Here is a 13,008-nt window from a genome sequence, read left to right as displayed (position 1 = left end):
TTTGGACCACACATACTTGACTCACTCGTGGTCTCTTCTCATTTGTCTCAGATACTTTCTTAAACCATTGGTAAGTATTCAGTAGAAGAAAGGAAAGTGGTAACATTAATGTGGGAATTTGCAATTGACCATCTTGTCTTTAAAAACAAAACAAAAACAAAACAACTTTTATGTTTAAGACTCACTTGGCAACTGCTGGGCTGGAAAGGAATTTCACAAATTTGAATAAAGAGGGCAGGAAATGCTATGATTTAAAAAAAGAAATTTACTCAAGGTCATGGACATCTTTCTTAAAGGTAGAATTGTATCCTTGTTTCGAAGATAGTATGGTTATGTTTTTTCTTTTTTTTTTAACATTTTTTATATTTTATAATCATTTTACAATGTTGTGTCAAATTCTAGCGTAGAGCACAATTTTTCAGTTATACATGAACATATATATATTTATTGTCACATTTTTTTCTCTGTGAGCTACCATAAGATCTTGTATATATTTCCCTGTGCTGTACAATATAATCTTGTTTATTTATTCTACAATTCTGAAATCCGTCTGTGTCTTCCCACCCCCCGCCCCCTTGGCAACCACAAGAAAAAAACAAACAAACAAACAAACAAAGCATAAATACAAAACAGAAATAGACTCACAGACATAGGTTATGTTTTTTCTTATATCTCTACTGTTCTTTTCTTTTTTTGCGGGGGGAGGCAATTAGGTTTATTTATTTATATATATATTTTTTAGCAAATGTTCTGGGGATTGATCCCAGGACCTCGTGCGTGCTAAGCACGTGCTCTACCACTTGAACTATACCTTCCCCCCCCTTTTCTTTCACTTTTGATTTAGTCTTTATAATTAAAAAAAAAAAAGTCACCCAAAGAGAGGGCGCATGTCTTCTCTGAGGAAGTAGCTAGGTCAGGGGCCTTCCAGAAGAGTCTCTGTCTCTACTGGATTGATTTTCATTTCAGCACCATCACCTCCCACCTCCAGATGTGTGTCCGAGGCATCCCGTCCATTCTGTTGGCCAACTTGGCTTAAATGAGTTCCTCTCCCGTCTACACTGTGAGTCACATGTGTCTGTAAGAGTTTATGCCCTTTGATGCAGTTTGCTGCTTTTAGATTAGTACCAAATTTGTTTGTTAGTCGGCAAATGGGACACAGCTGGCTTCTGATTTAGAGAGTGCCTTAAACTAGTTACCTCCTAACTTAACTTGATCATTTAAATGGAAAGTGCTCCTGCTCCAACAGAGCAGACATGATATAAAAAGTATTTCCGACATGACGCTCTTGCCCCTGTGGCTACTGGTATCTCTGGGGGGAAAAAAAAGTGAACAAGGCAGACTTTAAGATTCTCACAAGTGGTAAACTGCCTTTCCATTATTTAAGAAAAGCTTTAAATGTTCAACATTCTTAAGCTAATGATAATGGATACCCAGAAAATACCAATAAATGGAATAGAATAGATTTTGGAAAGTGGCAGCTTGTGGAGAAATTACTGACAGTATCGATGTGTGCTGGAACGTCACCTGCAAGGGGGCGATAGCTTGGACTGAGGGGAGTTACTTCTTTGGGCTTTGGCTTGTAAATAAGGCAGCAGTCCTTTCTCTTCAAGGAGCCTCTAGGCAGTTATGAATGAGAGAGCACTGATGTGCTTTGTCCAAAGACACGGAGCTGGCAGTGGCCCTCTAGGATGCTGATCTGGGCATCTCGTGATCTGGAGGAACCTCAGTCTGTCATTGAGGAGGACAGCAGTCTATAGTTGAAGATGACCAGACCTCGAGTCAGAAGATTTGGAGAGTCCTGGCTATGCTGTTAACTGTCACTAATTTAGCTTTCCGCCCCAAGTGCCACCAAGGCTTATGTGGTCTGGCCCCAGCCTCCTTTTCTAGTCTTCACGGCTCGCCTGCTCCCTTCGAGCCCCTGCACATTTCTTGCGCCTTCCAGAGGCACACGCTTTGTCCGGCTTTCTGCGCATGCTGTTCCCTCAGCCTGGCACGCTCCACCCAGAGGCAGGCTTACGGGTACTGAGCAGATGCAAGACGTTCTAAGGGTTATCGGTGCTTCCCATGACTCTCTTGGTGCAGTCTCAGAACAACTGTAGGAAGGGGGTGATGGCATCGGATGGAGGAGGCGCTGAGGGAGCGCGATGCGGCAGAGGCAGAAGGGAACCCAGCGGGCGGGGTGGGAGCCAAGCGCGCTCACAGCGCAGGGCACCCGGGGCACGGTCCACGCCGTCCTTTGAACCCCAGCGCCCTTCCTTGGACAGCACTTCCTGACTATCCTATTTAAGGTGGAGTCCTTCTCAGGGGTGGGGGTATAGCTGAGTGGGAGGTTGCACGCTTAGCACATGCAAGGTCCTGGGTTCAATCCCCAGTACCTCCATAAAAATAAAGAAAGGAAGAAAGAAAGAAAGGAAGAGAGAAAGGAAGAAAGGAAAGAAAGTTCCCGGTGACTCTGCCTACTTCCTTGCTCATTATCTCACCTCCCCAACTAGAATATATACTCTTTGTGGGGAGGCACTTGTTCTGATCTATGTGACGCTATACCCCCAGAGGCGTCCCGAGGGGAGGATATCACTTAGGTTAGAATCGTTGCTCATGTTTAAGATGTTTTATCTTTTTTTTTTTTTTTTTGGTGTATATATATATATTTATTGATGTGATTTACAGTGCTGTGTCAGCTTATGGTGCACAGCACAATGCTTCAGTCATGCATAAACATACATATATTCATTTTCATATTCTTTTTCACCATAAGTTACTACAAGATATTGAATATAGTTCCCTGTGCTGTACAGTATAAACTTGTAGTTTATCTATTTTTTTACATATTAATATCTGCAAATCTTGAACTCCCAATTTATCCCTTCCTGCCCACCCCCCTGTAACCATAAGTTTATTTTCTATGTCTGTGAGTCTGTTTCTGTTTTGTAAATAAGTTCGTTCGTCTTTATCTTCACACGCTTACCGAGCACCCGTTTGATGCCAGATACCACGCCAGTTTTGGGAAAGAGGAAGGCAAATAAGAATGGTGGGTTCTCCAACGTTCTTGCCTTTCCTGATGCTTTTAGAGCATTCCAGGGGTAAAAAAAGGAGAAGTTAATAGGATAAACATTATATCTGGGCAAACACAAGGTGCTGGGAAAGTCAGGCTGTGCGGAGAGCGACTCGGAGGGGGTGATACCTGTGCTGAGACTGGAGGATGAGGATGAAGGCTCAGAGGTGTGGAGGTGGGTCTAGGGGAGCCCTCCAAGCAGAGGGGATGACCGAAGGCCCCGAGAGCACAGTCCTGTCCGGAGAACAGTGCAGGGCAGCATCTACTGTCTGCGTCTGGAGAAGAAGTTAGGTTTTCCAGTGTCTTGGAAACGAAACCAAAAGTCAGGACTTTATTGTCTGAGCAATGAGATGCCACAAAGGATTTTTAAGTCAATGGGGATTTTTACTTAGTATGTGACTCAGGGTGCTGCCTCCAGCCAGGAAAGTTGGAAGTCTGTCCATTCGCGAGATGAGACCCCATCTTGCAGAGTAACACAGACACGTTGGCAGCGTTGATTTAATTTTCTCAGCGACAGTCCTGCCGGTGCTTCTCACTCCTACTTTCCCTACCTTCTCTCCCTTTTCCCTTCCAACTGCTGTTCTTGTCAAAAGTCAAGCCTAAAACTGTTTGCCCACCCTCCTTATCCTTCTCCGCGGACCCTCCACACCCTCACAGTTCCCATAAACCAGACCGTTTCGTGGAGTCTGTTGCCTCCGGGGTGGCAGGGCTTTTAAGGGCATGGACCCCCGAATTGTGCTTTGGGCCAGATCCTCTGTTCTTCATGACTCGGGAGCTGGATTTGTATCGGGAACCTTCTATCCGAAAAGACGACCCTGGGCTGGGGAGGGCAGAGCCGACTTGACCAAGTGGAGAGGAGTTCGGTGCCGGCGTGCCGCTCTGGGCATGCGTGAGCACGCAGCAAAATACAGCTGGCACGGCTAATTTTAGCCTCGCCCGCCTTGAAAAGGGACCCTTTAAGGAAATATATTTTCTCTGAAACAATTTGTATTATAATGTAGCAGCTGATAGGCATGTCAGAATGCAACTTATTATTGGTGGGGAAAAACTCTGCCAAGTGATGATGATTTTTGTTGTTATTTTTTGTGATGATATCAGAAAAGTGATTTAAGCATCCATGAATCATAAAGGGATAGACAGTGAGAGAATCAGTGATTTTATTTATCAGGACTATCGTAAACCTAAGGGGACGCCTCTTTTGATTTTTACCAGATGGATGTAATGGTAAGAGTGATTATGTCTGCTGCCGTAAGTTGGCTGTTGTGATCTGGTGATGCCTGTCTTGATAATAGAGTGGTCCTGGAGTAGACTCTGAAATTTCTTCAATACTTACCGTTCTCCATGTCCTCCAAGAAGTAAAAGGTTAGTTTCTAAAGCAGGTCTCGGATTCATTGGGCTTTAGTGTGTTCACAGGTTTTGAAAGCTCCCGGGCACACTTTTTCCATTTTAACCAGCACGGTTGGTCTGTCTGCCTTTATCATTATTATTTTTTTTTTTCCTTCCTCTCCCTTCGTCCTCCGGTCCCTCCCTTGGTCTGCTGTGTTTTGCTCAGCAGGGTGGCTTACCTTGAAACTTGGCAGGACGAGAAGAGAAGGCAGCTCTTGTGCGGGGTTGATGGAGGGAAGGAGAAGACACAATCCACCGCCCACATCTGAGCTCCCCGGGTTCAGCTCCAGCCGCAGCAGCCCTGCTGTAGGAACCGCTTTGCTATGCGAGATAGCCAGCAGAGGGAATCGGAACTTTGCTTGCAGCAGGGGTTGAAGCAGCCTTTTTTTTTTTTTTTTTCTTGGAGGAAATACTGCAGCCTTCTGGAGTGCGTACGCTGCTCCCTGGAGGGGCTCTCCGGGTCCCACCCACCGGCTGGAAGGAGGGGAAGTGAATGAAAGGACAGGACAGCCTGAACACCATGTCACTCTGGGAGGGAGACAGCCGCAACTGAGCTGTGCAAGGTTTTTTTTTTTCTTTTTCTTTTCCCCTTTCTTTTTCTTTCTTTCTTTTTCTTTTTTTCTTTTTCTTCTTTCTTTCTCTTTCTTTTTTCTTTTCTTCTTCTTTTTTTTTCACCTTTTTCTTTAAGGTGGGGACAGAGACAAACAGGAGACAGGAAGCTGACCTGCAAGGATTCAGAGTTGTGCTCAAAGGACTTTGATTTTTTTTTTTTTTTTCCTTTACAAACGCTGGCAATTGACATCACTACAAACAGCCTGGTGGAGAAGAAACTGCCCCATCCCAAGGAGACCCCGGCGGCTGGAGGAAGGCAGGCAGGATCTGGGAGGCTGTGAGGGGGGTTTTCCTACGGATTTCCCCCCCCCTCCTTTTTTTTTTTTTTTTTTTTTTTGGTGTGTTTCTTTTTAAAATTCTCGCTGTGTTGGAACTAGCCAGTGGTGGAAGAAGAATCTCCAAAGCCTCATCAGTCATCAGGACTGTCAGGAATAGTGGTTAAAGAGGACGCTCGCCTGGGGCACATACCCTGTCATCCAGTTTCCTGCCTCGGAGATAGAGATTCCAGCTACATGGGCAAACGCCTGGACCAGCCACAAATGTACCCCCAGTACACCTACTACTATCCTCATTACCTCCAAACCAAGGTATGGCTCAACCCACGGTCTGGCAGCAGTGTGGTGTCCTTCTGCACTTGGGACGGGAGACAGACAGGCGTGTGGACTATGATTATTGAGCACCCCCTACCCCCGCCACCCCATCACCTCTTCCTGCTTCTTTGACATTAGTAACATAGCCATGGAGTTAATGAAGCAGAGAACAGGAGAAGGAAGCCAGCCCGGAATCGTGGCTTTCGCTTTAAGGAAAGATAATAGTTTCCCTGGAGCTCCTTTGTTGTTATTTGGCAGCATAAACGTTCCTGCTACGGGTCCAGCCCTTGGCAGATGGGCAGGGTTGTTAAAAAGGAGATCAGAACCGTGATTAGCAGGCATGAGAATACAGTTTCAGGGGCTTTTCTGGTGAGCTGTTCTTTGTTTGTGGCTCTAAAAGGGCTTTATTCCCCCCACCGGACAGGACATGCCAGGGTGGGGGCGACTCAAACTTTTAATCGCTGAGTGTAGAATAAAGAAGGGCTGGGAAGGTATACGGCGACTACCTCAAGACCCTCAGAGTTTGTTTGGGTGTATTTTCTGCTGTTGTTCATTGCCTTACGTGTTTTATTTTGTACTGAGGACGATCGGGATGCTAGAGGCGGAATTCCGGAGCTTTACAATAGATGTTCTGTACTTTCCGAAGCTCGGGGTTTCTGTGCTGCCTGCCACCCGGAGGCCTGGGTCTGGGAACGGGGTGAAACATAGCTGATGATGATTGGACGTTAACTGGTTAAATACTTTAGGCTTTCTGCTTGCGCTCAAATGATCGCTGAGGGGGCCGGGGGCAAGCCCACGTCACTAAGCGGTGGGTAGTGCCAACCCTGAGCTTCATCCTGCAGTTCAGACATGGAAGACTCTCAGGTGTGAAATCACTGCTCCAATTTGTCAGTTCCACTGGGCTTGATCTGGGGGAAAATGTTGGTAGTTAGCCCCTTGAATGCACGGATTATATTTCTTTACAGATGATCCTGTTTTGCATTGCATTAGCCAGACTCTGCCTTCTCCTTAACAAATAAATGTGCCAGGAGTGAGCAAGGCGTGCCTGAGTGATCCATGCTGTCACCAGGACTCGGTGATGTGATGAGGGTTTGGTAATTCATGCTCTAGTTCTCGTTTATTCTGTCTCTCCCAACAATGCCTATTTGCAAACCCGACCAGGCAGCGGACTTTCAGTATTACATTAAAGACTGTTCTTTTTTGCCCTTTTCTTTCTCAGTCGCTCCGAGATTTGCCCTGCCCCTTCCAAGGTCGACTCACACTGCTTTTAGCCTTTGTGAGCATTTAGTTTGTGCTGTTGCTGCTTAAATAGCCCAGCCCTCCTGCTCCAGTGGCTCCAGCTTTAACTCTTCGGGGGATTGGGAAGAGAACGCTGCCTGCCTTCCTTAAGGAAATGGCAAAGCAAGGACAAGTTAAAAAGGGGAAATTTAGTCGTTTCTCATCCCCCAAAGAAACAAAAACAACAAACTCAAGGGTTGCCTGAAAAATATCAGACATTCCATCCTCTTTAGTCATTTGGCTAAATTTTTCCAAATGTTACAAAATTCATGCCTTCTTTTCGGTTCTTGTTTTCCACGATGAAGGAGATTCAGAAAAGAAACTTTAGATCCAAATGAATGGGATAATTGCTTTTCTGCTAGAGACTTCTTTTAACCTATTCCTGGCAGGAAATAATGTTGTGCACATTATATTAAAGAGACAGGATACTGGATCAGCTACACTGGTGGAAAATGTGTGTGTGCGTGTGCGTGCGTACTTGGGATACAGAGGGAACGTGGTGAGAGAAAAGAGCCCGAAAAATACGGAGAGAGTTTATTTTTGAATCTGTTTTGGGGTCCTAGGTAGTTTAGCGTTGCATAGACAGGCGGCATCTGGATCTTGTTAGTTTCAAGCCAGTCAAAGCCATCAACTTCTGGAACATTTTTAAAGAAGTTAGCTCCATTAGGCGGCCTCAGCTGATTTTCAGGTAATCAGATCAGGGTGGAAGGCAACACTCGGTCAGTTCCTTTGCTTATCATGGTAGCTCACACTGATGATTACGTTGTAAAATTTTGACAGTGCTGTGAAGTTGTCAGATACTGTTCCGGTGGCTCTGAAATGACAGACGTTAATAACATTCCCGGAAGCTGAAGATATGAAAACGTGCCCTGTTTTGGAACTCAGGCACGCAGGGAATGGAAAGAAGGGTCTGTGGACAACATTTTAAAGGGTGGGAACTTTCTGACAGCATTAACACTGTTTAGTGAAGCCCTGTCGTGTCCCAGGATAGCATGAAAACAGCCGGGTTATTTCAGTACCACTTTTTGCACTAATATCTCAAAACACCATCAAAAGAATTTTGAAGGAAATACAAGCTCTTTATATTTACTTGGTAAGCCTAAGTGAGATTCATAAACTCCCCTGTCCTTCTAGCCTTGGCTTGTAGTTATAACTCAATTTAAAAATCATGGCTATTTAAAATGATGCTGACATGTAAAGGAACATTTATGGTTGATGAAAACAGAATTCTGGGGTAGACAACAAAAATTATATCCTGGTGTTATTGTGCCTTAAACTGTTCTCCAAATTCAGGTGTTTTTAACCAACCCATGAAAGCTATTTGCTGCCATGACTTTTGGGTGGAAAAATCGACATAGTTTAAAGAACTAAAATGTTTATTATTGTATTTATTTAGAAAATGCAAAAATACTGAACCTTCTCTTTCTACCTAAGTATGTGTGTTAGATACAGTTGCTAGGTTCCTATGATAAAACAAAAGGAACGTGGATTTTTAAATTAATGCAGATGTCTTCCATGTCCTCAAATGCAAGTGAAGTTTTAAGAAAACTTGTGACACTTCCCTGCCTCTCTCCTCTTATTACCCATCATAGTAGAAGCAATTGCTTTGTTGCTTAAAAAGGAAAAAGAAAAATAGGGAAAACCTGAGGCTAGCTTACACCTTGTGGCGATGCCAGTAAAATATGCTTCTTCTCATAGGCCTTGAATTAAAAATTGTCACTTGTCAATTTTCTTTTTGGCCAATTTCTTTTTCCCCCTGCCAAAAGAAGCAATTTCAAAAAAGAACATTGCTTTTGGTTGGGAGTCTTGAAAAAATCTTGGTGACATGACATAAAGTTTAAATAAGACAGAGAACTGGGTTAAACAACAAAAAATTGCATCAAAAGGAATTTGCTGTTGGAAGGCCACCCAGAATAATCAGCAAGTTTTAGAGAAAGGGGACCAACAATAGTTCATTAGCTTAATGATATTATACGTAATGATGTTTGATTGAGTTGTACCCTAATTTTGTCAAGGAATTTGTCACAGCTCGCTCCAAACGACCAACCTGTCGCTATTGCATTACAAGACCCAGGGTGAATTTCAAGCTGAATTTGAGGTCCTTTGCAGGGTTTTCCGGGAAAAACAAATTAGTGGAAGTGGGAAAGCTAAAGAGAGTAAAATGTGGTGGTCCCCGCCTGGTGAGTCAATATTTTGCGGTTGAGAAAGAGATATTTCTCTCCTACGAGATACTTGGAAACCTTTAGTCATCTTCGTAAAACTGTAAAATTCACTCAAGCACACACAGCAAGCTGGTCTTCCTCTTCCACATCCTCACCAGTTCACTGTGTTTCTACCAACTCGGTGTGGTTTCTGACCACGTGGTTTCTTCATCAGTCGACTGCTTTCCCTCCTTGGCCATCTGCTTCCCCAGAAGACCTTGAAGAAAGGGGTTCGGACCATGGAACCCCGACAGGGTTTCTCTGGCTGGTGGGACTCAGATTCAGCTTGGAGCCTGGTGTGAAGCTGGGGTCAGGTGGAAGGAGTAATTCATCAACTGTGCACTGATTTCAGGCTGAATTTCCAACCATCTGCAGCTGGACAGCCGCCCGGCTCTGAAAGTCTCACTGGAGCCCAGCAGTGCCACGGAAGGAAAGACACTTGAAAACACAAGGACTGAGCAGTCGGAGGGAAGACAGAAGCTCCTGGTGGGGGTGGGGTGGGGGCACAGAATCTTCTTGAAAGTCGTGAATGTGCAGCTCTTTCAAAGGCCAAACAAAACCGCCCTGAACACATTTCTTGCACACAAAAATGGAGAAAATCTTGCCGAGGGAGGGAGTGAGTTTAGAATTTCCTCAGTACTTCCTGCCTCAGATTTGCATGGATAGTCACAGTTGGTAACTTGCCAGTTTTAAAGCAGCCTTGAAAACTCCCAAGTACGGTTTCTCTTTGAAACATACAAAACTGGTTTTTTAAAAATTCTTCCAGCAATAGACGTTTTCGGTAGAACTCCAAATACTTCTTTTCGCTTCAGTGGGTTAATAGGATAGCATGAAACTATGAGAACTCTTGTCTCATTTTAGAAGGCATACTATTTTAATTGGTTTTAAATGAGAGGAATATTCGAAATAAGGGGCTGCCCTCCCTTTTTAGCTTTTTTTTTTTCTTCTTTACTCCTTGAAATCTTTGTGATTGTTGGGATTCTCTTGTCTATGATGTAATTGTTGTTATCACAACACTAAGTTTGCTGCCTCCTTATACGGAGTAGAAGTGTAAAAAGTTCATTTTTTTTTTTCCTCCCGAGTAATTCCAAACTTAAGGGAAACACCATGTATATTTCTATGAACAGTATCTTTCCAGCACATTTTCCTTTCACTTTCTCTCAATTTGGAAAAAGAAAAACAGAATCATAACTCAAAACTGTTTCCATGAAGTCATAAACTGGATCTGCGGGCTGGAGGTAGGGGCGAGGTGAAGGGACAGGGGCCAAAGACAGAAGATGCATGCGAGTCATTCCAGGTCTTCCTGGCTCCAGGAATTCTGGAAAGCTGCGTTTCTGCACTAAGATGATTTACACAATCCTTTTTTTTTTTTTTTTTTGACATTATCAGTCTTTTTGGCAGAGAGAGGGCTCAGTCACAATTATGCCCGTGCCAAATTCAAAGAAAACCAGGCTTCTCCTTTAAAAGAAAATCTTTTTAGGGTTGGACTTCTTATTCAGGGTAAATGGTTGGTGTTTATCCAAAATTGGCTTCGAGGACTACATTAAAATTGTGTTTTGTAATAGTCTCATAAGCCACAGCTGTGTGTGGTTCAACAGTGTAATATCAAAAGCATGTAAGAATAGACATTTTTAGGCTATAGCTGTTACACAGAAGAGTGCAGATGGAGCCGAGGGGAGACTGGGAGCAAAAGCAGCCACGTGTGTTGTGATACGTGTGTGAACATATGTGTCATGATACGTATGTTGCGTTGCTGTTTTGTGCAGTAGTGGGAAAAATGCTGAACTCTTTTGGAGGTGATCAAAAGCCCTGCTCTTTGAAAAATGGAAATAGACAAAAAAGCACCATTTTTATTTTAAATAATAGCGTGCCATTTAATTGCAAAATGCATAGTTACTGAATGGATCCGAAACCCAGGCAAATGGAAAGATGAAAGTTAGCCCCATGGAGCACACTTTGAAAAAGGAAAAGTGAATTTTTTCCTTTCTGTTTTGAAATTATAAATGCTTTTCTTTGTTCCTTTCTTTTCTTTTCTTTTCTTTTCTTTGCTACTTTAATCTGTAGAACTATTATTGTAAGAAAACCTTCAGGTCATTTATTCTTAAAAAAAAGAGGGCTAGATAATAAGAATCAGCAACTTAGAGCAAAATAAGTAGCAGTGTGATTCTTTTTTAAGATATTTGAAAATATGATACTCAGTTTGCATGAATATTGCTCTTTTGTTAACAGTGTTAAAAATTACATAGTTACGCACAGCGACACAACTTTTCCTTCTTTTTTTTTTTTTTTTTTGGCAAGAATGTTACAGTAAAGAAGTTTTTAACTACAATGTTTGTGAAAGAATGTTCATGAAAACTATAATGCCTGGTCTTGCAGAGATTACCCAGCTATACAATTAATAATACTAATAACAAATGTATTAGTAAGTCATTATTTTCGGGGCCTTGGAAAAGCCCATAGAATTGGCTATTGACTTTCAGATTTCAAACATTAAAAAGCAAATTTAAAAAAGAGAAAAGGGGGGCGGACAGAGAGAAGTTGGATTCAGTGTGTTTTTGTTTTCAACTTTCCTTTTTCAAGTTGATAACAGCAGAGAATGTGTTCACATAAATTTTTTTTTTCCCCGTGTAGATTTATTGGTCAGGAAATATGTACCATGTGGAGTCAGATCCCTGAATAAAGTTTTGCTGTTCAGAACAGCAGCCTCTAATACACAGCAAATTTCAGGAGGCTGGATGATTAGTTAGAAGATACCCGTCCTGTCTTTCTTCGGGAAGATTCTCTGATTTGTGTGTCAAGGAGTTGGCTTCCAGGTCACCTTCTCTAGGACGTCTTCCGGGCTTAGCATGTGTGAGTCTCGCTTTGAGACAGTTGAGGCTGCTTTGAGATATTTAGTGGTCTTTGGGAGATGGCCTCAGTTTTGTGTCCCTGATGAGATTTTGTTTGGGTCCTCCGTGCTTTCTGCCGAGCAGCTCAACACTGTTTTGCTGATTCCAGGGACCTGACAAACATCCTTGGCCACATCTGAATCCAGCATCCAGAGAAGCACCTCCATCCCCCGGGGGTGGGTGGAGAGCTTTTCCCAGGGGTGGGACCAGAAGACAGGTGCTGTCGAAGCACTAGCGTTGCTGGCTTCATTGTGGCTCACGTCTTCTGCTTTGAGTGGGTAAACTCAGGTCGCATCCAAAGACTGAAGGTTGGTGATGTGACACTGTCCTGTGCCTCATTTCACTTGCTTTCTAGGTGGCATCAGAATTGGATGGTTTTGTGTCTGTTTGGCTAAACCAGTTGAGGTGATGAAGGAAGTTGGCTTGTCTCATTGAGATCCTGACAGCCCTCGATCCGTGAATGAATCTAGGAGCCAAGTGTACGTGTGGGAATCACGATCCAGAGACAAAATGCTGTTTTGACTAGAGTTTGCAAAAACCTACGAATCCTTGAATTTCTAGATAGTAACCTTTAAAGCACGGGGTGGGGGGGGGATTACTACAGTAACCAGAGCACATGGGATTGTAGAAGATAAATGACAACTTCCCCGGGACACAGAAACAAGAACATTCTCTTTCCCTCTTTTTCTCGAGAGGTCCCCATCTTCGTCCACCCCAAAGCCCCTGTTGGCTGAATTCATGAAAGTAACTGGAACCTTGGATTTTGTTTTTAACAAATGGCGAAAAAATGCAGAAAGGAAACTAGATTACATATACAATCAAGGCAACCTTGATAAGGCTTCCCTGTCACGTGGGAGGGAAGAAAACTGAATCTCATGATATTCTAAATATTGATGCTACTACCAATATTTGGGAACTGGTTTTTAACTTGTTCTAGAATTGGCTTTCCCACGATTCTACTGCAGGGTTAAGAAACTGGCATGTGTTGCCCTCAGTACGCT

The 13,008-nt window shown here is 43.4% G+C and overlaps 1 protein-coding gene and 1 long non-coding RNA gene across 18 annotated transcripts in view; one reads left to right on the top strand and one right to left on the bottom strand.

The window, feature by feature from the left end:
• Positions 1-247: 247 nt before the first annotated feature.
• LOC141573802 (uncharacterized) lies at positions 248-4,745 on the bottom strand. Its single transcript, XR_012500129.1, has 2 exons — positions 4,618-4,745; positions 248-3,355 (listed from the first exon to the last, which is right to left on the bottom strand). It is a non-coding gene; the product is annotated as an uncharacterized LOC141573802 (long non-coding RNA).
• The window catches only part of RBMS3 (RNA binding motif single stranded interacting protein 3), a 627,961-nt gene continuing 618,872 nt past the window's right edge, over positions 3,920-13,008 (top strand). For 4 of the 17 annotated variants that reach the window (XM_045520117.2, XM_045520120.2, XM_074345361.1 and 1 more), the window contains exon 1: positions 4,425-5,637. In XM_045520117.2, coding sequence (XP_045376073.1) covers positions 5,563-5,637 — 75 coding nt within the window. In that variant the 5' untranslated portion in view covers positions 4,425-5,562. The other 13 variants (XM_045520122.2, XM_045520118.2, XM_010959650.3 and 10 more) reach the window with 7 other exon arrangements.

The sequence above is a fragment of the Camelus bactrianus genome, chromosome 17 (assembly GCF_048773025.1).
Source record: "Camelus bactrianus isolate YW-2024 breed Bactrian camel chromosome 17, ASM4877302v1, whole genome shotgun sequence".
NCBI lineage: Eukaryota > Metazoa > Chordata > Mammalia > Artiodactyla > Camelidae > Camelus > Camelus bactrianus.
Note: the sequence above shows the minus strand (reverse complement) of the source record. Positions and strands in the feature narration are given on the sequence as shown.